The 25,930-nt window shown below is 47.9% G+C and overlaps 2 protein-coding genes across 5 annotated transcripts; both read right to left on the minus strand.

Annotated features, from left to right (window-relative positions):
* Positions 1–4,332: 4,332 nt before the first annotated feature.
* Positions 4,333–19,121, minus strand: LOC105931566 (matrix metalloproteinase-14). Of its 4 annotated transcripts, XM_036126996.1 has the most exons (12): positions 18,957–19,121; positions 18,536–18,866; positions 16,613–16,761; positions 14,523–14,642; positions 14,129–14,436; positions 13,873–14,034; positions 12,591–12,982; positions 12,379–12,517; positions 9,894–10,044; positions 9,707–9,822; positions 6,694–6,840; positions 4,333–6,657 (listed from the first exon to the last, which is right to left on the minus strand). In XM_036126996.1, exons 2-12 carry the CDS (start codon positions 18,638–18,640, stop codon positions 6,356–6,358), a joined length of 2,091 nt encoding a protein of 696 aa, XP_035982889.1. In that variant the 5' UTR covers positions 18,641–18,866; positions 18,957–19,121; the 3' UTR covers positions 4,333–6,355. The 4 variants fall into 4 exon arrangements, with proteins under 4 accessions (XP_035982889.1, XP_021176048.2, XP_035982882.1 ...); XM_021320373.2 differs by having other exon boundaries at positions 4,333–6,840; XM_036126989.1 differs by having other exon boundaries at positions 6,356–6,840; positions 18,536–18,785.
* Positions 19,122–21,431: 2,310 nt separating this feature from the next.
* On the minus strand, positions 21,432–25,930 carry zpd (zona pellucida glycoprotein d). Its single transcript, XM_012870304.3, has 10 exons — positions 25,790–25,930; positions 25,621–25,666; positions 25,436–25,543; positions 23,572–23,780; positions 23,346–23,503; positions 23,163–23,277; positions 22,417–22,541; positions 22,154–22,337; positions 21,789–21,894; positions 21,432–21,718 (listed from the first exon to the last, which is right to left on the minus strand). Exons 1-10 carry the CDS (start codon positions 25,808–25,810, stop codon positions 21,597–21,599), a joined length of 1,194 nt encoding a protein of 397 aa, XP_012725758.2. The 5' UTR covers positions 25,811–25,930; the 3' UTR covers positions 21,432–21,596.

The raw sequence follows: 25,930 nt of genomic DNA on the forward strand, positions 1-25,930 counted from the left end.
TATCCTGCAGCACCTGAAGGTCAGGCCACAATCCCGGGCTGAGAGCTCAGATTAATGTCTGAGAACCCGTGTAGGCAGGAAAACGGCCTTTTTCCACCGTCACATTCAACCCGTCGTCTGAAGAAAGGTCTGAATTCATCTGATAGAAACCTATGAAGCTTTAAAAGAAACGCCTGAATGGGAATTTATTTTATTTAGAGGTGTCAGAGTAAAAGGTGCTGAATGCAAATCCATGTTATATTTTCTCACAAATGTATTTTAGGGGAAAAAAAGAAAAATTAATAATTTTCCTTCTTTAAGTTGTTCTACACGTTAAACAGTATTAAATAATTCTGTTCATAAGATAAATAAGATGTAATTTTATTAACCACCAGCCTTTTATTGATTAAGGATCTTTTAATTAAGGTCTTTCATGATGAAGACACTGCAGAGCTACATAAAGGTTTAACAGAACTAAACATCAGTTATCATCCACATTCTCTAGGTTTTATGTTTGATTTGATTTTGACTCCAAGAAAAATGTAATATTTTTATTTGTAAACTGGTGATTATTTGGTAAATATGATTTAAAGCATCAGCAGTTGACACAGAGGACCACCAGCCACCCACTCACACCTCAGGGTAATTAGGACAGAACAATGAACCATATTTTATGCATAGTTTCAATTTACTTGTGTGAATTTGATATTTCAATTACATTTATGAGTTACATTAATAATTTAAATTAAAACATGTGTATAAGTTTAAAAATGTGAATTTAAAGCAATTATAGGACGTTAGTGGGCCTTTGATGAGGAGGTGGGCAGGAGGGGAGCGACAGTGAGGGGGACACGGCGGGAGGAAGGTTGGTGGCTCACGGTTTGTGGACCATGTTATGCTCGTGTTATACACTCTTACCATGTGGAGCCTTAGATTTAGATTTGTGAAAGTTTAGGAGGCATTTTTTTTCATTTGTGTTAATTTTTTGTTATCGCCTTATCTGAGCAGATTTAGTTCATGTTCACCATCAGATCCACCTTCCAGGTCCGGATCATCATCTTCCTGAACTACTGGAAGCTCTGAGGCTGGAAGGTGGGGACACGCCCATAGAAATGTAGGCGGTGAATACCTTTTAAAGGCATTGCTACCTGCTGTCAGAAGCTCCTTTAGCAAAGCAGCTGCAGCAGGTGATGCTCCTGTTTCTTTAAGAGTCCATCACCTCTGGCTGCAGCTGTTTTCTGTATAAACTCACGTTAAGAAGCTCAGCCAGTAATAATAACGATAGAAAGCTCCTGTTGCGTGATATTCAGTCTGTATGTAAGCTGACAGCCGCCTGAAAGGATGTATTTCTATCAGAAATGATTCCTTCTGAGTGTTGCTGATTGATGATTTAAAATCTCCCTTTGTTGTCCCAGAGGGGAAACTGTGGCTCAGTTGAAGGCGTCCCTCAGGGAGCAGGTGCTAACCTAACCTAACTGTCTTTACCCACTCCAGAGAGGACGATGAAGACAAACTTAGCATGTGATGATGGCAGAGTTAACGAGCGTCGGGTTGGCCCTCGCTAACGAGCAACGCTTCAAACCTTGATCTGTTGATTTGTTGCAAATTTCCAGGTGAGGCTGAGGATTCGTGCTTAAAAGCATTTTCAGCCCTCCCTCAGGTATAGACTGAACGTGAAGATCAGCAGCTGGAGTTTGAATCTGACCGTAGAGGAGGCTTCGTGACACTGGTCACAGCGCTTTCTAACCAGACCTGCTTTTATACGGAGAACCAGTGGCCGGCTGGTGAGGCAGGAGGCAGTGGGCAGATCCCATTATCAGCTCAGGATAATCTGGACCAGAACAGGTTTGTGACACAGACCCTGGGTCCTTGGCTGAAGGAGGGCAGCATCACACACCTCAGACCTGACCCAACATCTGGATAACATCTGGACGCAGGGCAGAAGACCTCAGTGCATGTCTCCTAATCCTGGGTGAGTCAGCAGCAAACTGAATATTTCCAATAAACGAGAGCAGATGCTGACGTAAAGCTGCTGCAGATGATCTGTAATGGAGGCTAATCCTGATTACCTCTGACATAAAGACCTGAAGATTGGTGCTCCCTCCTGTTCTCAGCGGACCGTCACACAACGGACATCGGTCTCACCTCTAATGATTGTCTCTGAAGATATGATAAAGAATAAACATTGATAATGATAAAGAACATCAGGTTTCCAAATATAGTTCTATTTAATAAATGAAAATGCATTTCTAGGAGGCTTGTTTATCAGATTAAAAGTCTGAGCAAAGTAACCTTTAAGGCGGTATTAAATATACTTTTCAGCCCCACTTGCTTTTTTATTGGTCTGATGTAATATTCTAATCTTATTTTCTGTTTTATTAGCTAGGTGGAAAAAATAATAAAATAAAATAAAATCACAGCTTAAAAACATCAGTCTGTCCTAATCTATACAAAGTTTCCCTGAGTGAACTGATTTAATGAAATAAATTTACTTTTCAAAAATATTCTAATTTATGAAACAATTTTATCATAAGTGTCACATTTAAAAGGATTCAGTCTTTACTTCCATATAAAGTGAATAATTGATCCAGGTCACATGACCTCAGGGTCACGTGACCCATTCAGCAACAGATCGACCCTCTCATGTGACTTGGGCGAGTTTTTGAGAAGGCTGGTCTGCATGGAGCATCAATATTTACCATAAAAACCATTTAATGTCTCAAAAAGTGAATAATTGGGTCAAAACCGACACGGTGCTGCTTTAAAGCCTCTGAGATCATTTTAGCTGAACTATCTTCTGCACCTGTTCCGGTTTTCTGCTCTCCAGTCTACTTTTAATTTTATGTTCTTCTAAACTATAGAAGTAAAGCCTGTTTTACTTTGGATTCACTCTAACCAGCGATAAACACGCCTGTTTGGTCACAGACTGGACCGGCCTCTTCAGACAACAGAACCAGCTGCAGCCATGTTGGTTCTGTTGGTTCTCTGTTACTCTACCACACCTTCTAGAACATTATGCGTCACCAAAAACAGAATCGTCTCGCTGGACTAATGAACAAAACTGTTCCTCCATCTTCCCATCATAAAAATGTTTAAATAGTTCTTCCTGTATCCTTTGCTCATTGCACCAAATGCATTATGGTCTCAGTCTGTCCGCCTGTTTCTCGTCTTTTCAGATGTTTTCTGTACTACAGGCTTTTATTACTGTATTATTGTGTAGGTAGCACATTGGGAGCATCGTACAATCCAGAGTCAAATATCTCACACGTGTTCACAGACCTGGCAGATAAAGCTGGTTCTGATCAGCTCTGGCCAGCTTCTCTAGAGTTTAACTCATCCAAAAATAAACGTTTTTGCAGATAAACTGCATAAACTAGGTGTAAAGGTGCTACACATGTGCACGCATGATTACACTACAACACACCGCCTCTACTGTGCTTTCTTCCCTCGCTCTGCTGCTTTCATTTTAGCTGTAGAGTCAGAAAGGTCAGAGACCTCAGCTAAAACTGGAGAAATATGATCCCTCTGGTTGATTTTCATCAGAACTCTTGCTGCAGCATTTTGGATCAGCTGAAGGCTTTGAACTGCATTTTGTGGACTTCCTGATAGTAAAGAATTACAATAATCCAGCCTTGAAGTAACAAATGCATGGACTAGTTTTTCAGCATCACTCCTGGACAGAATGTTTCTAATTTTGGCGATATTCCTGAGGTGAAAAAAGGAAACTCTGGAAACCTGTTTAATATGGGATTTAAATGACATGTCTTGGTCAAAAATAACACCAAGATTTTTTACTTTATTACCAGAGGCCATATGTTAAAGTATAGTTTCTGTTTCTTACTAAAGTTAACAAAAAAGGCCAGTTTTACAAGGTAAAGAAACTGGGAGGACTGCAACTGCATGCGGTTAACTCTGTACACAGGACTAAATCTGAAAATTGTTCATGTTGCAAAACTTATACAGCATTTAGCAGAAAATAGAAATGCAAAACTAAAATCAAATACATTTTTAGACAAAGAAATCAAATGTTCTTAAAATATTTTCCATCAGCTAAACTGACATGAATAACTGAGGACAGGAAACCCACCAAACAAGGCAGCAAAGACGTCACGAGTTTCCTCCTGCAGTCACTGAATATATTAAATTTAAAAAGAATCTTAGATTTATTCCCAGTTAAATCTGCAGGCAACAAAATTACAAAACCATTTTAAAAATGTGGTTTAATTTAGTTTGATTTCTAGGAATATTTACTTTTATCCTGTTTTTCTTCTGTAGTTTCAGCTTTTATGAAGCACCAGCGCCCTCCTGTGGTAAAAAGCTGAATCAGACCCATGAAGAAGAAAAGACGACGTGTTGTTTTTATTGTGAAACCTTTAATGTGCTCTACACAAGAATCCACAGGCCTTACAGAACATGACCTGCATGCACCAACATGTCCATAATAATCTACTGTTCTTACACAAACCCTACAAAAACATACAAAACTACAAAATAAAAGCCTAAAAAAGGCAAGAAGTGGTTCTTTTGTGTTTCTAGCCAGAAAAGATCCATTAAAACATGTGGATGAGTGGTTAACTATAAAATGCTGAAGGTTTAACACCAAGAATACCTAAAGATGGGACTGACAGACTGCAAGGCCTCGCAGACGCATGCAGACCAGATCTGATGTTTCATTTAGGGAACATGCAGGGAAGAGTGGAGGAGAAAATGGAAACATCAAAGTTACAACAATGACTCAGGAGTAAAAGCAGAGAGCAAAGAGACACCAGGTGTTACTTCCAACACCACCAAGACTTAAGAGGAGCTGGAAAAGAGGACTCAGTGAATCAATCTAGGTCAGGAAGTGCAACGCCAGCATTGCTCCTCCTTCCCTCCATCCTTCCCTCCATCCCTCCATCCTTCCTTTTCAACAAGGTCATGGAAAGAAAATCTCCCTCCATCCTCACCAATCTGCACCAACCCCTTTTCTCTTCAGTTACGACCATTTTTACAGGCAGGCATTGCTCTCTTTCCTCCTCCTCCTCCTCCTCTCATGCATTAAATCAGCAACATGTGGGTTTAATCCAAACCAGACTTTGACCCATTCGGATGCAGCCTGCAGGCTCCTCCCTCCATTTACAGTCAGCTTTAACTCTAGATCACAATGTAAGAGATCCAGCAGGAGGAAGAGGAGCCCTGCTGCTGCGTCTCTTATCTTCGCTGCAGACCTTTGTAAACAACGTGAATAATCCGGGGCGCTGCCTGCAGCCATACATCAGCACGGCTCGCTGGGAAGGTTGCTGCTGCTGCAGGCGGAGCCGTTAGTGTGGCTGTGGGAGGGGCTGGAGCCTGCGTGTCTGCAAGCCTTTAAAGGTTGCCTCTGAGCGCCTGCATGGGAACATATGTGCACAGATGAGCAAATCATGTGATGCATGGGGGGGGGGGGGGCATTACGGGCTCAGTGGGAGTCGGGCGGTCATGGACACGCAGCTGTCCAACATTCCTGCGCCAGTCGGAGCTTCACAGAGAGGAGCTCTGCTAAAACACTGCAGCAAAACAAAGTGCAACTTTTGAGTTTAGAGAGAGAAACACCAGGATGAGCCAGAGAACCTGAAGGCAACACATGGAAGACCCGTTCTTAGCTGGTTCTACAGAACCCTGCAAAAATATTCACACCCTCTAAACTTTTCTGTCGTTCCAGTCACAAACTAACATGCTTCATGGGATTTTATTGGACGGACCAACAGAAGCAGAACTGGGAACCGGAAATAAAAATCTGCATAGACCAGTGAGCTTTGACCCGTTCTTTACTCTAACCATCCCCACATGGGAGCACTGTGGTGGCAGCATCATGCTGTGGGAAGAAGGCTGATGGATGAAGATAAATCTGAAGTTTTAGTCGTAAAAAAAGTGAAACCAAGTTTGATTTTCTTTCCACGTCAGTTCTTCACCAATTAGTGTTGGTTTGTCACATGAGCTCCTAATAAAATAAACTAATAAAAGTTTTTAGTGGGAAGAAATGGTATAAAAGGTGAAAAAGGAGTGTTTTGCAAGGCTCTAGTGTTACACCTCTGTTTTCTATGTGCTCTATTGACTTCTCTGCAGAAAGAGCGTGCTGCGTTTCTCCAGTCCAAACTACTAAAGACATTATGCAGTGATACATTTTCTAAGAAACACAGACACTATTTCCACTATTCAGAGGACTCTACCGTATTCTGGTAGAGCTGACCTCACTACTTCTCTGCATTTCATGAGTAATAAAAATCCCTAGAATAAGAGCGGCCAGAGCGTTGAGGTCAGCTCTCTGAAACCTCGTCTCCTCACACATTCAATAAAGAAGTTAATACCAGCAACGGTCCTGCAGAGAGGACGGATACCTGTCCCGTCTTTGCACGCGTCACACCCAGTCCTGCAGGGAACGCTTGCAGTGCACCAAGGCTCTGGGGGGTTCCTTGTTCTGCAGAGTTCTGAGGATGGCGTAGACCAGGATCAGGATGCACAGGATGAGCACCAACGGTACGGTCACCATGACCAGAGTCATGACCTTTGATTCGTTGTCGGCCACAGTGACGACCACGTTCACCTCTTTGTCTTCCCCGCTGCCGTCAGGCCTAGTCTCCACATCCCGGTCGCCGCCGGGCTTTGTGGGCTGGGGTTTGCCTGGCTTTGTGGGCCGGACCGGCTTCTCCTCCGGCTTCTCCTCCGGCTTCTCCTCCGGCTTCTGCTCCGGCTTCTGCTCCACGTCTGGGTCTGCCGTTGGATCGGGGACTCCAACGCAGCCCATGAAATCCTTCAGGATGGAGCGGGGATAGCCTTTGTCTACCTCCATCCTGCTGTTGTGAAACCTCCAATAGTTGGATCCTTTGTAGAAAAAGGTGTACGCTGCAGGGAAGCACGAGGCATACGTCAGTAACGCATTAGAGAGCCAAAATGTGCTACAGTCAGCATCACTGAGCCTGATCCACAGCAGCTAATGGTGGTAGAGACACAAGGGGGCGCTGTCTAAGACAAACAGCAGCAGAGTCTGCCCTTTGTCTTGGTATCGCTGTAGGTACCAGATCGGCTCGGGGCCGGCGCCTTCTGATGACATCACTATACATGATTGGTTTAACATTTGCACAATTATGCAAAATATTGTGATTGGTCTGGACAACTTAAAGTAATTATAGCGGGGTGTAGGTTTTATTAGACAGCGGGATTGCGGTTTGTAAACGGACAATTTTACAAAGAAATTCTCCACGGTCCCCGCGCCTCCCGATGACGTCACTTTATGGCAACGCCACTCAAACAAACTACATAGAGCCCGCGGTCTGCGTTTGTAACAAATCAATTTAATTAATTAAGCGGTTTCTTTTTTCTCAAAAGCTTCAGGCTTAAAGATGAACATAGAAAATGTGAAATCATAGGAATTCAAAATAATCAACCCACTTTAGTTGATAAATATGAGGTAAAATATTTAGGTATAATGATTAACAAGGACCACACTGAAAATGAATCAAGCCATTTTACAAAAAACAAAAACAAGTAAAACAAAAAAAATCTTCAACAAATATTTGACAGCTCAATTTTTTGGAAAAATATTGTCAATTTCATCTGGAATAATAAACATGTGATCAGAAAGAACGACACAGTAATATCAATAGAAAAAGGAGGAATAAACGTTATTGATTTTAAAGTGATGAATGCCGTGATTAAATTAAAATGGCTGCAGACATTTATTAAAAATTAAAAGAGTTTATGGTTTAGTTTCGCTTCACAACTTTTTTTTTTTTTTTAATTGGAAGGAAATTTCTCTTAAGATGTAACTTTGATCCTGCAAAATTACCGATTAAATTGTCAGACTACCACAGAAGCATTCCAAAATGATTAAAGGTTTTCATGCCTCGATTAAGTTACTGGAAAATAACCGTAAATTAACAAAATAAAATTGATTTGTAACAAATGGAGACCGCGGGCGTAACGTAGTTTGAGTGGAGTTGCCATATAATGACATCATCAGGAAGCGCAGGCCCCCCGAGCCAATCTGGTACCTACAGCGTCTCTCAGCTGTTGCCTGGAAGGAAAGTTCAGCTGACACCTTAAAGCTTTGCTAGAAAGCAGAAACGTTTCTACCCCAGACTTCCTGCCCGCTTTAACATTCATCTCAGAGAGCGGCGCTACAGTCAGTTTTCTGTCCAGAGGACCGGTTCTTTAAACCTTCTCAGTGTCCTACAGGCCAGCCATGCAGAGGCCGTGGCCCTGAAGCAGGAAGTCATCAGATGAAGCAGGAAGTCAACAGATGAAGCAGGAAGTCAACAGATGAAGCAGGAAGTCAACAGATGAAGCAGGAAGTCATCAGATGAAGCAGGAAGTCATCAGATGAAGCAGGAAGTCAACAGATGAAGCAGGAAGTCGTCAGATGAAGCAGGAAGTCGTCAGATGAAGCAGGAAGTCGTCAGATGAAGCAGGAAGTCGTCAGATGAAGCAGGAAGTCGTCAGATGAAGCGGGAAGTCGTCAGATGAAGCGGGAAGTCGTCAGATGAAGCAGGAAGTCATCAGATGAAGCAGGAAGTCAACAGATGAAGCAGGAAGTCATCAGATGAAGCAGGAAGTCAACAGATGAAGCAGGAAGTCAACAGATGAAGCAGGAAGTCGTCAGATGAAGCAGGAAGTCAACAGATGAAGCAGGAAGTCGTCAGATGAAGCAGGAAGTCAACAGATGAAGCAGGAAGTCGTCAGATGAAGCAGGAAGTCGTCAGATGAAGCAGGAAGTCGTCAGATGAAGCAGGAAGTCGTCAGATGAAGCAGGAAGTCATCAGATGAAGCAGGAAGTCATCAGATGAAGCAGGAAGTCATCAGATGAAGCAGGAAGTCATCAGATGAAGCAGGAAGTCAACAGATGAAGCAGGAAGTCATCAGATGAAGCAGGAAGTCATCAGATGAAGCAGGAAGTCGTCAGATGAAGCAGGAAGTCATCAGATCAAGCAGGAAGTCAACAGATCAAGCAGGAAGTCAACAGATCAAGCAGGAAGTCAACAGATGAAGCAGGAAGTCATCAGATGAAGCAGGAAGTCATCAGATGAAGCAGGAAGTCGTCAGATGAAGCAGGAAGTCATCAGATGAAGCAGGAAGTCATCAGATGAAGCAGGAAGTCAACAGATGAAGCAGGAAGTCATCAGATGAAGCAGGAAGTCGTCAGATGAAGCAGGAAGTCATCAGATGAAGCAGGAAGTCATCAGATGAAGCAGGAAGTCAACAGATGAAGCAGGAAGTCAACAGATCAAGCAGGAAGTCAACAGATGAAGCAGGAAGTCATCAGATCAAGCAGGAAGTCAACAGATGAAGCAGGAAGTCATCAGATGAAGCAGGAAGTCATCAGATGAAGCAGGAAGTCGTCAGATGAAGCAGGAAGTCATCAGATGAAGCAGGAAGTCAACAGATGAAGCAGGAAGTCAACAGATCAAGCAGGAAGTCAACAGATGAAGCAGGAAGTCATCAGATGAAGCAGGAAGTCGTCAGATGAAGCAGGAAGTCGTCAGATGAAGCAGGAAGTCGTCAGATGAAGCAGGAAGTCAACAGATGAAACATTGCTTCTACAGGAGGAGGAACTACTCATTTCTCCTACGGTTTACTGCCTCTGCTCTGCAGCACAGAGCTGCCAGCAGAAGAACTCTGATGGAGTCGGTTCAGAGCCGTTCTGCCACCAACCAAACGTCTGAAGGAAGCCCAGTCCTACCACGACACCCCCTCCAGAATAAAAGCCCAGTACCTCCATCATCACTGAGGAAGGCTCCCCGGGGGGACGGAGGGATCTTGCCCCATTTGCTGATGTCTTTAGGAAAGTCGCGGTCTGTAGTCCGAGTCGCCTCGTTGTAGCGCCAGTACCTGCAGACATAACCACCCTGATGAAGCAGGTGACCAGCGTCCTGACTCACCTTCAGCGTGCCGTCACCCACCTGTCTCCGCTGAAGAAGTAGGTGTACTCATTGGGCTCCCACCAGATAGCCGTATCGATCTTGTGGGTGGGGATTCCTCGGCCGTAGTGATGGAGGGGCTGCGGGTACCCAGGCAGCACGTCAGCCTCCCTGAACACCCAGTATCGGTCTTCTGCAAGGACAGCAGCACATGCATTTTGTAGAGGGGGGTGGGGGGGTGCCCTAGTGGCTGGAGAGCAGGGTGCACCCAGGAGAGGTTCTGGGTTTGAAACCCACAGACCCTGGGTCACGGAGCAAGACCCTCAGCCCCAGATCAGTCCCCAGGCCCACCCAGTGAGTTTTAATGGACTGTGTTGCAACAACATAATTCCAATAATTAGGACTCTAGACACGGCGGGCAGAAACGAGGCCCTGAGAGAAAAATCAAGGCGACGCGGTATTTAAATATAATGTCTTACAGCGGGGCCCCCCCCCCACCTTGGTCCTCAGGGACCCCTGCCCTGCAGGTTGCTGCCACACACCTGATTTAAATGATTAATAAGAGGCCATCCAATCATGTGAGCAGGACAGGGATCCCTGAGAACCTGGGTAGGAACCAGATTATCTTATTAGGCGCTGGGGACTGCACACCTACAGCAGTAAATGAATCCTGAGCAGAATTTCTAGTAATTAAGTGATTAGTTTAGCTTCTCTTTAGGCTGGAAATGTTAAAAGTTTTGAGGATTTGAGCTCTTGGACGATAGAAACAACCAGAACTATTCAGAAGTTGCGACTGATCTCATATTTGGACTTTAGTGACTCAAAGATTGAGCGAGTTGTCAAGAGAATATGAGGAACATCTTCAGGCTAAAACCAAAGCCGTAGATCATATTATGGGATAGATCACATTAAACCAGCAGAGGAGAAGCCACCTTTAGCGGGATTCTTATCAAACCTTACTGTGGATTCGCTATCCTCATGCAGAACTACAGACTAACCTAGCTGGCTTTTCTGACCAATGGGGCACAACCGCACTGCATTGTGGGATACCGGGGCATTGGGAAATGGTTATCCAAAACGCTGTCTGTTTTCTGGTTTTAAAAAGTTAAAAACATGGTGCAAACGTGCTGTGTCATTAACTGTTCACACAATTGGTTCAGGAAAAACAATAATAGGTTGAGATTTATCGTTTACCAACATGGAGCGCTAAACTAACAGATAGATGCTGAATAGACTCTGGATTGCTGCATTGAGACCAAACTTTCACTTTAAATGCCATAACCCGATACATGTGGTGTGTTCAGGGCATTTTCAGACTGCTTATATTTAAATCAAAGCTTGTTGTGCTGTTTCACGCGGAGCTTAGCAGGGTGCTAGCGCTAGCCAGTTAGCGCTAGCCTAGCCCCCTGAGGCTAGCAAAAACAGTTTGAGTAAAGGAGAGCCGCTACATTTCCTCTATGCATAGGAGATTAATTTAGACATTACATCAAACTGTCCTGTAATATTTCATTATAACTGAAGTAAATTAGGCTACAATGTAATTATTAAAGCTTGTTATGTTTTAGCAGGCTGCTAGCCTAGCCAGTTAGCACTAGCCTAGCCTACTGAGGGCAGCAAACAAAGTGAGAGCAAAGAAGACCCTTTGTGAATATTCCCTGCTTCTTAAATAAATTAACCGATAAGCCCCTAAATATTTCCAACATAAATGCAGAAAGGATGCCAAAGGATTAATCATTTTAAAACACATTTGTCCAGCAGACACCAGAGTGAAGCAGGAGCGCTGTGAGGTAAAGCGCCTGACGAGGTGTCCGTTATCAGAAATGGACACATGGGTGAAAAACAGATTTCTCATGGTTTGACCAGCCAATCAGCAATCAGACCTAATTAAGGGAAATGTTCGGGTCTGATATCTCTAAATAAAACTGTTCACAGGGCTTAAATGAGCAAAACACGGAGGATCAGCTTTAAAACTAAAAATCTATTATTTTTTTTACTTTTGCATTTTGTTTCAGAGGAAAACTGACGTTTTTCAGCTTGAGAAGCTTTGGTGATTAGACCCAAACTGCTGCTCCTGCAAAAACTGACCAAAAACCCAAAGAGCAGAGCTCAGTAAAACTCAACTCCACTGCCTGACGAGGCCAGATTTGTTCAAGAGCTCCAGAAAATTCATCAGAACTCAACAAAAGGTTCAGGCTTGAAGCGGCTGGGCTGTTTGCAGAGAGGAGGCTGATGTAATCCCCCGCCTCCCTCTGCTGGGGCCTTGTGGGGCTCAGCTGCAGGGTTCTGGCCCAACAACAGCTGCCACGCTGCAGAGGCCTCATTCAGGAAGCACTCAGTGAACTCAAACAACACTGCATCTCAGTCTGCAGCCAGCAATCGCTTGGAAACACTGAAACGTTCCTGTGTGAGCTCAGCTCCTCCTAAATCAAGCTGAGAGCAGAAAAATGCTGCGTTTGCACCGTTTCCAGTCAAATCAAAGCCCAGACTCGTGTTTCTGAAACTTTTCCACAGCAGTCCAGGCTTCTACCTTTAAAGAAGACGAATTTGCCATCGTGTCGTTCATAGGCGGCGTCGATGTCGTCGGGGAGGCCGTTCCAGAAGGCGGATATCGGCATGGGGTAGTTATCCAGGACCCGGTTCCTCCGGACCCTCCAGAACCAGCATCCCTATGAAGGAAACCCAAAGTAATGATGATTATTCTGTTTTTGTCACTTTTTAAATTTTTAAATGTCTGCTCACCTTGAAAACAAACATCTCCCCCCGCAGCAGGGTCACCGTATCAAAGTCGCCATCACAGATGTCGGGGGGCCCGCTGCCCGGCACCTTGGGGGGTCTGGGTGCAGGGGGAACATCCCTCCTGACTGGTGGGGTCACAAGTTCTGGCTCGGTTCCTGGTTCGGGCCTGGATTTGGTGGGGGTGGGGGGGGCCAGAGGGAATGAGGGGCTTGGATCCGGCTGGGCTGGGGGGTCCAGGTGGCTTTGAGTCGGGTCAGGGGAGTCAGGTGGGAGGTGGGTGGGCGGCGAGGAGGTGGGCTCATCTTCAGGAGCGGCGGGGGAGGAGGGGGAGTTGTTGGGTTCATCATCATGGGGGGGAGGGGAAGTGGGCGGAGCATCGGTGACCAGAGGAGAACCTGTGATGAAACAATGGAGAGACTTTAGGATCAGACCTTGGATGGCCAGACGTTCACCACTCCGGGCTGTAAGTTGTTCTAGAAGTAATAGAATTTAACAGATGATACATTTTTGTAATTTTACCTGGATCTAGCACAGAGACCCACAACTAGTAAAACACTCGTTTCTAAAAGTACTTCAGAGAGACCAGCCAAGCTAACCTGCTTACTACTGGAGTACCCTGAGAAGACCTAGACATGCAGACGGAGAACTCCTGAACCCAAACTTCAGATTGTCCACGTTGGTCCAAAGACTGGACAACACTTGCGATAAAGAGCAAAGGTCCAACTAAGATCTTAGATCTTCTGATCGACAGCTGAAGAAAAGCCTCGTTTGTTAGGAGGCAATAAATGAGGCTGGTTCCAAAGTCCTGCAGACGGCTGGAGGCTCTTCCAGCACATCCTCAGACTGAGGAAGCTGCTCCTGGAGGAAATGTGCTCTGCTGGCAGCACACAGACTGACGCTGTGTGAAGACGGCTGGAGGACGCTCAGGCTCAGCGATGGTCAGGAACCCAGCGAGAAACCCACAGAGCTGCTAGCAAGCCGTGATTCTAGGAGTTTATTTACGGCACTTTTATTGACTGCATGTTTACGGAGCCGCCTTTAGATCCAACAAGAGGATTTATGGAGCCGTCTTTAAAAAGAGGAAGAAGAGCAGCAGCTGGTTAAAAACCAACATTTTGGGGTAATCAACTGAACTTTGCTACAACTAGGGTCAAACGTCTGAATTGGCCGTTTTTGTACTTAAACGATAGTTAGCTTCAGAGCGTCCTCCTGAAGCCGGCCCTGCTGAGCTCCTCAGGGTTCCTCTGCATCTCTGAGGGTTTATTTCACGTCTGCAGCTTCTCACCATACAGGCTCTGGATTCCTCTGATGTCGTCCTCATGCAGGGCGAAGCTCCGCGTGTCCGTCCACTGGTAGAGAGGAGCCATGGTAGCGCTGGGGTTGTCTGAATGCTCCAGACCCAGAGCGTGGCCCAGCTCATGCACCGCCACCAGGAAGAGGTCTATACCTGCAGGACAGGTGGGTTAGAACAGGACAGTGACACGTTCATGCAGCTACAGGCATGTTCTACTGTCAGGTGCAGATTGACCCATCAGAACAACCTTTGTGGTTCTCGTTGTCCAGAGTCCACGGCTCATCGGCATCAAAGTGCGTGTCTCCGCCTATCCCTGGTCCAGGGTAGTAAGCGTGGGCCAGCGAGCCGCCCTCGCCATCGAACAGGGACATGTCTCCATGGAAACCAGAAGCAAAGAGCAGCAGGATGTCGGCGAGCGGCGCATGGCTGCCGTTTCCTGCAGGCAGCTCCTGGAAGCTGAGCCGCGTCGCCCGTCTCCAGACGTCGACGGCCCGGCGGATGGCGTCCAGGGTGCGCTCCTCTCCCAGCGAGGACGGGATCTGCTGCTCCATCAGGCTGGAGGTGGGAGAGAGCTGCAGGTCAGGACCGGCAGAGGAAACCGTCTGCTTCTATGTGGCTTTGCAGAGTTTGAGGGGAGGAACCTGTAAGTGATGCGGTCCTTCTGCCAGCGCTGGCCTGTGAGGGCGTAGCGCCTCCTCCTCGCCCCGTTCACCCCCTCAGGTCTCCTGTCAGGGAGGCCGCAGCGAGGCCGCCGCATCGCCCTGCGCCGCCAGACAGACAGCACCAGTCAGACATGTTAGCCCCTGACCATGCAGCCTGCTGCTCCCTTCCTGCTAGAATGATCTACCGATGGGAACCCTGACGGCCTCAGGGCTCCAGAACTAGGAGCTAAAGCTTTCCTCTGAGCCAGAATCAGCTACAGCCACTAAGGTTCAGATAAACGTCCTCAGCAGGCTGGCTGGGCCTGCTCTCCATCTCCATCTCCTACATATTCAACAGGGTGGAGGTTCAGCGCCGCTTCATCTGGGCCAGAACCAGTCTGGAAGTATCAGAGGGACCGTTGTCCTGCTGGGACCACCGGGTCACAGCTTCATCCGTCTAGCTCTGGGCGGAGAGGAAACTGAACAAAGGCACTTTTTATACGCAATGGTGACGTTCTCTGACGTATTCAAAGCTTCTTAAACTGTAAAGGTAGAAGCTAAACTGCGTCTTTTATCGCCGGCCTTGTTGTTCCTGGTAGAAACAGACCTGCAGCCACTTTAGCTCACAGCTGGTGCATCCACCATGTAGCTAAACGCAGCGAGCGCTTGGTTTTATTAAAATACTGCCGCTTTAGTTATGGCTCAGCAGGTAGAAAGAACACTGATTTTATAAAATGTTACATTTTGTGGCCCGCCAGTACGTTGGGTTCATGCGGTAAAACGTTGTGACACCACTGATGTGAAGCTAGGTCTCATTCTTTATTCCATCCACGCTGGGCGGCAGCAGACCCTCAGCATGATGCTGCCACCACCATGCTGCACAGAGGAGAACATAAAACAGGAAGTTACACTAAAACACAGAACTCACCCAGAGCAGCTGGCCATGACTCTGGAGGAGCTGCACACATCCACAGCTCAGGTGGAGAGAATCTGTCTGAAGGACAACCATTAGGTATGAGCTCCATAAATCTGGTCTGTGTGGAAGGAGCTCTGATCAGAGGAGACCAAAACTGAACTTCTGCAGAAACCACTGAACACATCTCCAGTGTGAAGCATGGCGGTGGCAGCATCATGCTGTGGGGAGGCTTTTCTCCAGCAGGAAGCGCACCTTGGCCTTCCTTCCTTCCTCTAGTTGATGACGTGGTGCGAGAGGAAAGGCGGAGAGCTCAGCAACAATGCATCCCATCAATCCGCCGCACCAACAAGGAGACTTCCAGCACACAGTGGCCGAACTGAGACTAGATTATTTTAGGATACTTTCAGAGTTGAACTTTGTCACAGGAAGCTGTTTTCCCGTTTATTCCCTGCAAAACAGGACTGTATAACGTCTGGAATTAGAACTTCAATCCAATTTAGGTGCCGCAAAGTATAAATAACTGCGCATTATGCTTCTAGTGTTAATTTAATGACTGATTAAAATGAAAAGCTAAGCGTAGGACCCACATATGCTGCACTGACGCACCGGAACCCGTCTGCTGCGTTTCCTGCCTTGGGGGGATAATTTAAAAGCACGCCACACTTTTAAGATTTCTCTGAAATCATTCCCTTCTACTTCACAGGTGTGCAACTGTTCTGACGTATAAACAGAATAAATTAAAGGAGCAATAAGCAACATTTCATTATTTTAGAAAGAACTAAAAATAGTTTTGTAGAGAACTAAAGGCGTCTTTTCAGATGGAATATGGTATGATGTCACAACATCTGTTATTCAGTCTCTTGTTTCCAAGCTGGGCCGGCCGCACGCACATACACGCACGCAGGTGCACCATGCACGTACGTGCACGTACACCTACAGGGAGGGGAAGGGGGGCCGGGTTGCAGGTGGAGGTAGAGAGAGGCGAGGCTTGATGCACATCTTGTTTTGGTCTCCAGATACTGCTCATCAGCCCCCTGGTGGTGAAATGTTGCTCATTGCTCCTTTAAGGTTAGCGGTTGGTGCAGGAAACACTAAAGCTGTAAATCAGGAGACCTTCTGCATGTTTCATGCCTGGAAGCACCTCATGGTGCCTGCTAACAGATGTTCTGCTTACGCAATGGTGGCAGGGTCCATCTCCCCGGTCACCTCCAGGCCGTAGAAACGCTGCATGTCGCTGATGGCTCTGGATAAAACCTGAGCTGAATGCATGGTGGACATCTGTCTGCTGGCCTGGGACAGGTAGCCAAAGTGACGGAGCCAGGCCTGGAAGGAGAGAGTCAGGCTTATTTAGGTCAGAGTTCTGATGTTTGAGAGGAGAAACTAAAAGCTGCAGAGCTGCACAGGATTAACAGAGGAGATAGAAACCAGATGGCTCACATCAACATGGAGAACATTCCTGCAGTGACAGGCAAGACGAGGAGGATGGAAACACCAAGAGTAAAAATGAAACTCTGTGGTAAACATCATTACAGCTCCTGAGCAGAACCTCCAACAAGCTTTTCATGCAGCTGGATCAGGAACGGTTCTGCGTGACCCGGAGAACAGAAGCTCAGAACCTCCATCCAGGAGAAAAGCCTCAGGGGCCACGTCCCATTTCAGCTTAACCCACTAAACACAACCTGAAACCGAACACTGAGCAAATATGCGGCTGGAATAAAGTATTCACACCATCACAGACGTCTTGGTTTCAGTTTAACAGGAGAAGAATTAAACTGCCGGCAGAACCGAGCCGACCTGTGGACAAGCAACACGGTCACACCTGTCCCTGCAGAACCTCTGACCCAGTTCAGCCTGGTTTGGGTTAGACGGCAGGTTCTGACACCTGTCGTCACAGTACAGGTTCTGGATGGGATTCAGAACTGGACTCTGGTGGCATCAGCCTCACTGAACCAAGACCACCAGGTTCTGGACAGTCCTGGCAGAATCCTGACCCGAACCCGAACAAGGGAAGACCTTCACCTCATTAAGCGGTCTCCATCAACGCTTCTCACTCTTTCAAAGCTTTGTTCCATTTTCTGTCCAGATGTTGTACCTGACCAGATGTGGGCGGCATCTGGGCCGAACCGAGAAGTTAGAAAACTTCTTCTGTCCAGCTCTTCCTGGTTCCATCCAATCAGAACACAGCAGAGTTATCTGGCTGTATGGAGCAGCTGTTGCTGCACACTGCCGTTCAGCTGGCTGGTGTCCGGCTGCTAACAGCTCCACTAATTAACCAGATGAAGTCAGCTCGTTAATTCCAGGTCTTAATTTAAACCAGAACAGCACAGTAAGCATGTTTGCTTGAAACTAACAATTACTCTGATTCGTGTTCATTTTATATTTTGCTTGGATCTGTGCATAAAATTAAAGCAAAATTAATTAAATGTTCTTTTACAGCATTATAACTGTTGCATCATTTTAAAAACTAAAGAATAGTCATGTTTTAAATAAAATAAATCCAGTTTTGTTCCAGTTTTAAATCTGTGTATAAATACCATGAAAGTAACATTTTCACCTAGAGGTGCAGTAAACATCTCCATCCTGATAACCAACATGGAGTCGGACCTGAACAGCCGCCTACAGAAAAATGTCTGAAGTCATGCCGTTAAAGACAAATAAATCAGTAAAGACCAAAGAAAGGAGCATCCTTCAGCTGCATGAACTCATGGATTTACTGTCAAACATTAAATTTAATCAGAAGATTAAGATTACGTCCAGAATCAAAGAAATATTACATGTGGGGTTCCTCAGGGCTCGCTCCTCGGCCACTTTAGTTACCATCCACATTCTGCCCTCGCTCACATGATGGAGTCACAGCTCAGGTGTGTTGGTGACAGGTGAGTGATGAAGGTCCAAATGGGCCTAGAAGCTCTGACTGAACATCTGCTAAGTTCATTGACAGCCAAATCTGAGTCCGGTACCGGACCAAATCGGAGTCCGGTACCGGACCAAATCTGAGTCCGGTACCGGACCAAATCTGAGTCCGGTACCGGACTGAGAAGGCAGGGAGACCATCTGATGGCCAGATGAACGCTCCTCATCTTCATGGAGACCTTACCTCAGCATTGAAGCCCTCTTCTTCAGACGTGTGCGCGCTGCAGGAGGCCAGCGGCAGCGCGCACACTGAGAGGATGAAGATGGTCCAGCGCTGCTGGGATGTCATCGTCCTGGTGTGAGTGATGAAGATGAAGATGAAGATGAAGGAAGTTGCTCCAACAGCGGAGGACAAAGCGCTTCTGACGTCTCCTGCTGTGCTTCACACTCCTGCGCAACAAGTGCTCATCTCTGAAGGTCTCAGCATCTCCGAGCTCCTAGGAGACATTAATCCATGGTCGGTGGCCGGACAGCAGCCTCTGGGTTCGGTCCGGTTCGGTTCGGTCCGCTGCAGACTGCGAGGAGAAACCCAGCTGCAAACTCAAATATCCGAGCCGAACTCAGAGGAACTGGGTCCTGCAAACTTGGACAGTTGGTTTACTCACCACAGAAAACTGGAGCCGAAGGAAAAGCTCAGAACCGACCAGAACCCGTCTGTGTTCTGGTCACAAGTTATTTCAACATTTAAAGCTTCGTAAAAACGACGGAAATAGTCGTTAAAGGATGAAAAACGTCCAGCGTAGCATGGTCTCCTCCCTGTAGGGCAGGCCGTTATATCATATAATCAAACCCCGCTCAGAACCAATGGGTGCACAGGATCAGCTACACCTGCTCACCAGCCAATCACGTTGCAGCTGACCCTCACCTCAGTTCACCTGAGCATCAGGATGGAGACGAGAGGTGACTTTGAACGCAACATGGTGGTCGGTACCAGACGGGCTGGTCTGAGCATTTCAGAACCTGCTGATCTTCTGGGATTTTCACCCACAACCATCTCAGGTTCACAGAGAATGTTCTGAGGAACTCTGCAGAGAGCAGCAGCTGAGGAGGAGAACGGGTCGGCTGGTACCAGCTGACAGAAAGGCAACAGGAGCTCAGAACCTCTGGTTCTAACCAAGGAACCCGTCTCTGACCAGAACCTGTAGAACCGTGAAGCAGCAGAAGACCACAGCAGGTACCGGACCTGTCAGCTAAAGACAGAACCAGATCCACACGGACTCACCAGAACTGGACCAGAACAGGAGAAACGTTGCCTGGATTTCAGCAGCAACGTTCAGATGGTCGGGTCAGAACCGGGTGGAAACATCAAAGCATGGATCTGTCCTGATTTGGATCAGCATCTCCAGCTCCTGGTGGCGTCTCGGTCTGAGGAACATTTCCTAGACTTTGACCACCTGAGCATCATTTAAAGCCCACAGCCCACCTGAGCGTTGGTTCTGACCAGCTCCACCCTTCATGACCGAACCGGATCCAGCAGCAGATCATGACTGGACCTTCATCCGTCTCCAGTTAGCAGATCAGTCCAAACATGCGGTTCTGTTCGGGGTGGAGAGGAACGCTCTGAGGCCTGGGGGCGGCAGGGAGTGACGCACTTTACATTTAAAGGGACGGCACCAAAACGAGGCGTAGGACAGGAATAAAAAGATTAATTACTGAGAAATTCAGTCGCAGTTCCACTTTAACCACAACTGGATGGTTTCTATGTGGTAAGGAAGGATTTAAAGGCATGAAATTTCCCCTTCATCATCTTTACGTCTGGAAGCCTAAGGCATTGAGCTGCTGCCCTGTGATTGGCTGACTTGGAGGGCCCATGGCGGGGCCTCGGAGCAGAGGAATCTGGGGGCCAGCTTTCCTTCCATCAGTCCGGTGTTTCAATCCCCACTGGGTTCTGATCACTGAGCTATATAATACACTGGAGTGCTGATTTTGCCGAAAAACTGAAGTCACTGGCCGCCATCTTGCTACTCCCTACTCTCACAGAATCCCACAGGATTTGGTTGCAACAACAAGCAGTTTTCTGGCTGAGTGAAAACGTTTCACAGGTAATTCTACAGTCAGTGGATGTACTAACACTATCAACTACTAGGAAATTAGGTGCTGAAATATTTTTCTATATATATATATATATATATATATATATATATATATAAAATGCTAAATATTTCAGCACATGACTTTCTCAGTACTTGATAGTTTTAGAACATAACATAAAACTATATGGCATTTGACATTTTAAAAGTTTTAAGCCCCCCTGAACATGAGAAAATCCTCGTTATTCGATGCTGTAGCGCACATATTCCCTAGTTACTGGAGGGAAATAGGGAGTACCAATATGGCGGCTGGTGGCTTCACAGCAAATCGTTCTAACAGCGGCTATTAGCACTCCAGTGTATAATAAAGACCAGTGGTTCTGATCAGCTGAACTGTTCTGACTGACTTTAAGGCCATCTTTGAGGGGAATTGTGTTCTATGATAAAACGGCTTACCATACCATTGACCCACATGAACTGAGAGGACGCCACCTGCTGTTAGTGTAGGAAAACTGCAGCTTCTTATTTAAAAACATGGCTATTAGATCATTTCTTACCCGTTTAGTTCTATAGGTGTGAATGTAGTGTGAAGCGCTTTGGAGGCGGTCAATACTAGTTAAAGCGCTTTACAAGCCATTTACTATTTATTCCACATTAATCTTCCAGAATCTGATCCAGTTCTGTGGCCACTAAACGAAGATCAAACATGGAGGAAAACCAGAGAAATGTTTAATCATCTTTAATGAAAAGAACAAGTGTTTGGTTGTAACTCAGCTCTAAAGTCGGCTCAGGGTTAAATCTGCAGACTGCTCAGTTTAGAGTCTCCAGACAAACTGTGGATCCCAGACTGGAGACGGTCACCGGGCCCACGGACCTCTGGGTTCCTGTGACCCAGTTTCAGACCAGCAGAAGTTCTGCACACCGTCCAGCACCAGTGACCATCTCCCAGCAGGAATGTGTGCAGCTTTCACACATTTCAGGAATCTTTGTTCCTGCCCAGTGACTCCTCAGAGGTTCCTCCATCTCTCTGACAATAAAAAGAAGCAGATCTGTTATCTTTGGCCATTTTTATTATCGGCAACAGCTTCTGGTGGCTGGGCGTGAATCTTTGTGAAAAACCTGAGAAAATATAGACTTTCAGAGTATTCTGAGTATTTAAAGGCAGCTGGAACGTCTGCAGAGCTCCAGATAAAGTTCTGTTCAGGCCGCCGGCCGTCAGAGAGCTTCGGGTTTCGTGATCTTCCTGCTGCCGGCCTTGGCCACACTGATGAGGACGGTGAGGAAGAAGCACAGAGTCCAGACGGCGGCCACAGGAAGCACCACGGTGGTGAGGATGTCTGGAACAAAGCAGCGTTAGAGACGCAGAGACAGCGGAGCAACGAGCGGCACGACGGCAGCAGGACTCACTGGACTGGACCCGGTCCGGCATCTCTATCCTGATTGGTCCGTAGGACAGCAGGCCCTGGCTGGGATATTCCCTCACTGCTTCCCTCTTGCTGATTGCACTGCAGCTCTAGGAGAGAAGGTGGGTCAGCTTTCACCGTGCCTGTTGGGAGCAGTGCATGCTGGGAGCAGTGCATGCTGGGACCAGTGCATGCTGGGACCAGTGCATGCTGGGACCAGTGCGCGCTGGGACCAGTGCATGCTGGGACCAGTGCATGCTGGGACCAGTGCATGCTGGGACCAGTGCATGCTGGGACCAGTGCATGCTGGGAGGTGTGCACGCTGGGAGGTGTGCACGCTGGGAGCAGTGCGATGCGGCGGCGGCTCACCGGCGTGCAGGACTGCTGGTCGTCCAGCTCGCAGAGCTGCACGCTGCAGTGCAGGTAGAGCTCCGGCGGATCCGAGGTGAAGCGGAACATGTCGAAGCTGTAGCGGACCGCCGCGCTCCCCCCGTTGCTTCCTGGCCGCCCCTCGTCCGGGCCGAGGAAGGAGACGGTGTGGTCGTCCACGCAGCTGAGGGGAGAAGAGGAGGCGCTGTGAGACGCTGCCGGTTCTGAGCACGGAGCAGCAGAACCTCCCCGTGTGTTCTGACCCGTTACGGATGAGGCTGTGCAGCAGTCCTGTGGAGTTGGGCTGAGGAGACTGCGTGGCCCAGCAGTCGTTGACCCGGAGGAGGAAGTAGTCTGCCGGCTCCGTCACGGCCACCTCCACGTACACCTAGAAGACACCACCGTCAGCCCAGGTGTACCTTCTACAGCCAGAGGCTACAGCTGATCCACGTTCTCAGGGTTCTGGAGGTTTCCTCTAGAGTCTGGCTACTTGATTACTCATCTAGGTGTTCATGACGGAACATTTCACTACAAACACACCAGAACACCTGCTGGATGACAGCTCTGCAGCTTTTCTCCTACAGAGTCCAGACACCTCTACAGTTTCAGTCACGGTCCGGTACCACGCCGGCATGCAGACGGAGAGGAAGGTTGCTAAAGTGCAACCAAACCTCAGACACTCTGGAGAGCTCCAGCTGATGGGTGAAACTACCGAGTATTTCACATCTTTGGTTGCCTTCTCTAAATCAGAACATGGACCAGTCTTTGCTCCGCGTCATTCTTCTTCTGCAACAAGAACTTTGAAACCATCTCCTCCAAGAACAGTGGATCACTACAGCCTGAAGACCATTAAGACTTCTACAACCGCAGCACCCAGCGAGGGAACCCCCGCCCCAGCGAGGGAACCCCCACCCCAGCGAGGGAACCCCCCGCCCCAGCGAGGGAACCCCCCGCCCCAGCGAGGGAACCCCCGCCCCAGCGCGGCGTTTCAGCGGATCGGTCACCTCACCTTGTCTCTGAGCTCGATGGTTGGCGTAGCGGCGTAGGCCTTGGCGAAGGTGTGGTCAGCGTAGAGCAGCATCTGTATGGTGGCGTCCATCTCGCCTATCTGCAACACCGTCTCGCTGATGGAGGAGACTGAAGTCAGTGAGTCCACATTAACGGGCCGATCAGAACCGGTCAGCGGACTTACCTGGAGATGGGGCGGACGGGGAAGGGCAGGCTGACCCTCCTGACGTACGGGTAGATGCACGTGAAGTCCATCTTAACCAGCGGGTCTCGGATGATGTTCCCGGTAACCTGCGGTTCTGTCTGGACAGCCAGGGAGTACAGAAGGTGGGTCGTGTTTTTCTGCAACAGAACAAAGTCCGTTAGGACCCCGGCCGGCGGACCCTGGAGCAGATGGACCCTGCTTTTACCCTCAGAGGTTTTCCTCCGCAGGCCAAGTATTTCTCCTTGGAGACGCGGAACATGAAGTAGGCCGTTTGGCCGATGACTTCTCTCCGGGCGTGGCACGAGGCGTTGGGCAGACGCAGCGCCTCCAGCGCCACCTTGTGGTACAGGAAGAAGTCCTCTGTCGCCCTGATGCTCATGTAGTCTCTGCCACACATGACTTTAATCTGAGCACCTGGTGGAGAGAAGGAGGTTAACCCACAGCGTTCAGAGTCGCTTCTGGTTCTGGTTCTACGACTCGGCTAACATTCATCAGAGTCGCTTCTGGTTCTGGTTCTACGACTCGGCTAACCTTCATCAGGAGATTCCTCCTCTGAATTAGAGCCAGCAGGTCCCTGAGGAAGGCTGAAGGAATCTAATCCTGTTCAGATGTGCTTAAAGTACTAAAGGTTCTAGAAGCAGCTCAGATTCTGCTGGTTCTGGTAGCAGAACTCCAGCCCTTTGCAGTCCGGCTCCACTGAGACCGCTTCAGGAAAACCTCGAGATGATCAACAGCGACTGGGCCTGAAGGAGCGAGACGGGTCGCTGGAGCAGCACCAGCCTGGAGCTCTGACCCAGTTCTCCTCCTGGACCCAGAACGGAGCAGAACATCACCCTCAGTGAAGATGATGGCGCTGTAGAAGTTCGCCATCCTCGGTTACAGTCGGGTCAGCCTTGGACCGGGTCACGGCCCAGCTGCAGCAGATCCACTCTGCAACCTCCCATCTCTCCAGAACCGGCACCTCCTGGACCCAGAGACGTGCAGCGGGCCCCTGCCACCCTGGACACAGACCCTTTCAGTCCCTCCCTCTGGCCCATCAGAACCAGGACCTCATGCCATCAGAACCAGCAGTGGCCTAACTCCCCCAGCTGACACCCACACCACCCCAGAACCTCTTGTGTAAACGGTCCATTTCTACCTGTTCAGTTTTTGCACCTTTTGTTTCTTGATCACTTCGTGTTCTGATCCATTCGTCACCGTAGAACTTTCCTGGTCCTGTAAAATGTTAACGGTACCGGGAAATGAATCGATTCTGATCCCAGCAGTCAGTACCTTCTACAACCAGGCAGAAGGTTCTGGTTCTCCACACGGTTTAGTTCTGGGTCCATCAGCCGGTCCAGATCTCTAGTATTTCCTTATAAACGTCGCCTGAAGGCAGACGAGATTAAAACGATTCAGCCGGTTCGGGTCTTTAGATCCGGTTCAGTGAATCTTTTCCCACATGGAGGATCTGACGCAGGACTTATTTTATATTTGTCGGTAAAACGGGTTTTGGTCACAGATTTAATAAAACCTTCCTGAAGACGATCAGGTGACGACCCAATCAGACGATCCGGAACCAAACCGTGGACTCAGGACTGGGTCGGCCAGTCTCAGCTAACGAAGCCAAACGGTTCAGATGAATTCTCCAACATAGAACCGGGCCTGTTCTCACAGAGCGCCTTCAGAACCACGACCCACTGTCCTCTGGTGACAGAGGGGGATCAAACATGGTTCAGCAGGAACCCGGGGGTCCAGATGTTCTGAACCCCCGGGTTCCTGCATGAGAGAGAGTTCTGCTGTGGTTTGGTGGAACATTTAACGGACCTTCTGACATCCTGATGTTTTCACTAAACTTTAGGGAGGTTCACCTGGAGATGCAGGGAAGCTGCTTGAGATCCTTCAGGTCACCACGGACCACAGGGGAAAACGTTTCTTAAACTATCTGCATGAATATTTGATGCTTAACTTAGTTTGCATGTTCTGGAACATCAGAGTCATGGTGGCCTTTCATCTACGGGTCTTAAATGACGTCATTTCTGACGCAACATCTCATTTATTGACGTTTCTCCTGCAGGAAGGAGGCCTACTTCGGTCACAGCGGGAAGAATAAAACCCGGCGGCGCACTTGCAGCTCTTCTGGTCTTCAGACAGGACGCATCTGGTTGGGTCGGTGCACTGATCCACGCTGCAGGTTCCTGCACAGAAACGCAACTGCTCACCTGCAAAGCCAGCAACACACCAAGCTTCCCAAGCTCCTCCAACTTCTCCTCACCTTCCGCTCTGAGACACACGAAGCCGAGGAGAAGCACCGAGATCAGCTGATGAGATAAAATCACCCTTTTAGTCTCCACATGCATACCTGCAGCAGAACCCACAGTAGAACCTACAGCAGAACCTGCAGCAGAACCCACAGTAGAACCTGCATCTTCAGCGACACCCACCTTCAGACTGTTTGAGGTCATTTTCCGTAAAAAACAAGAAAGTTTTTTCCTGTTTCTCTGCAAACCGGGACGTCGACGAGCACGCGCTGCTGTGCTCCGGGGGTTTTCTACACCTGCGGTCTCCAATCAAGAACACCTGAG

The sequence above is a fragment of the Fundulus heteroclitus genome, chromosome 2, assembly GCF_011125445.2.
Source record: "Fundulus heteroclitus isolate FHET01 chromosome 2, MU-UCD_Fhet_4.1, whole genome shotgun sequence".
Classification (NCBI taxonomy): Eukaryota; Metazoa; Chordata; class Actinopteri; order Cyprinodontiformes; family Fundulidae; genus Fundulus; species Fundulus heteroclitus.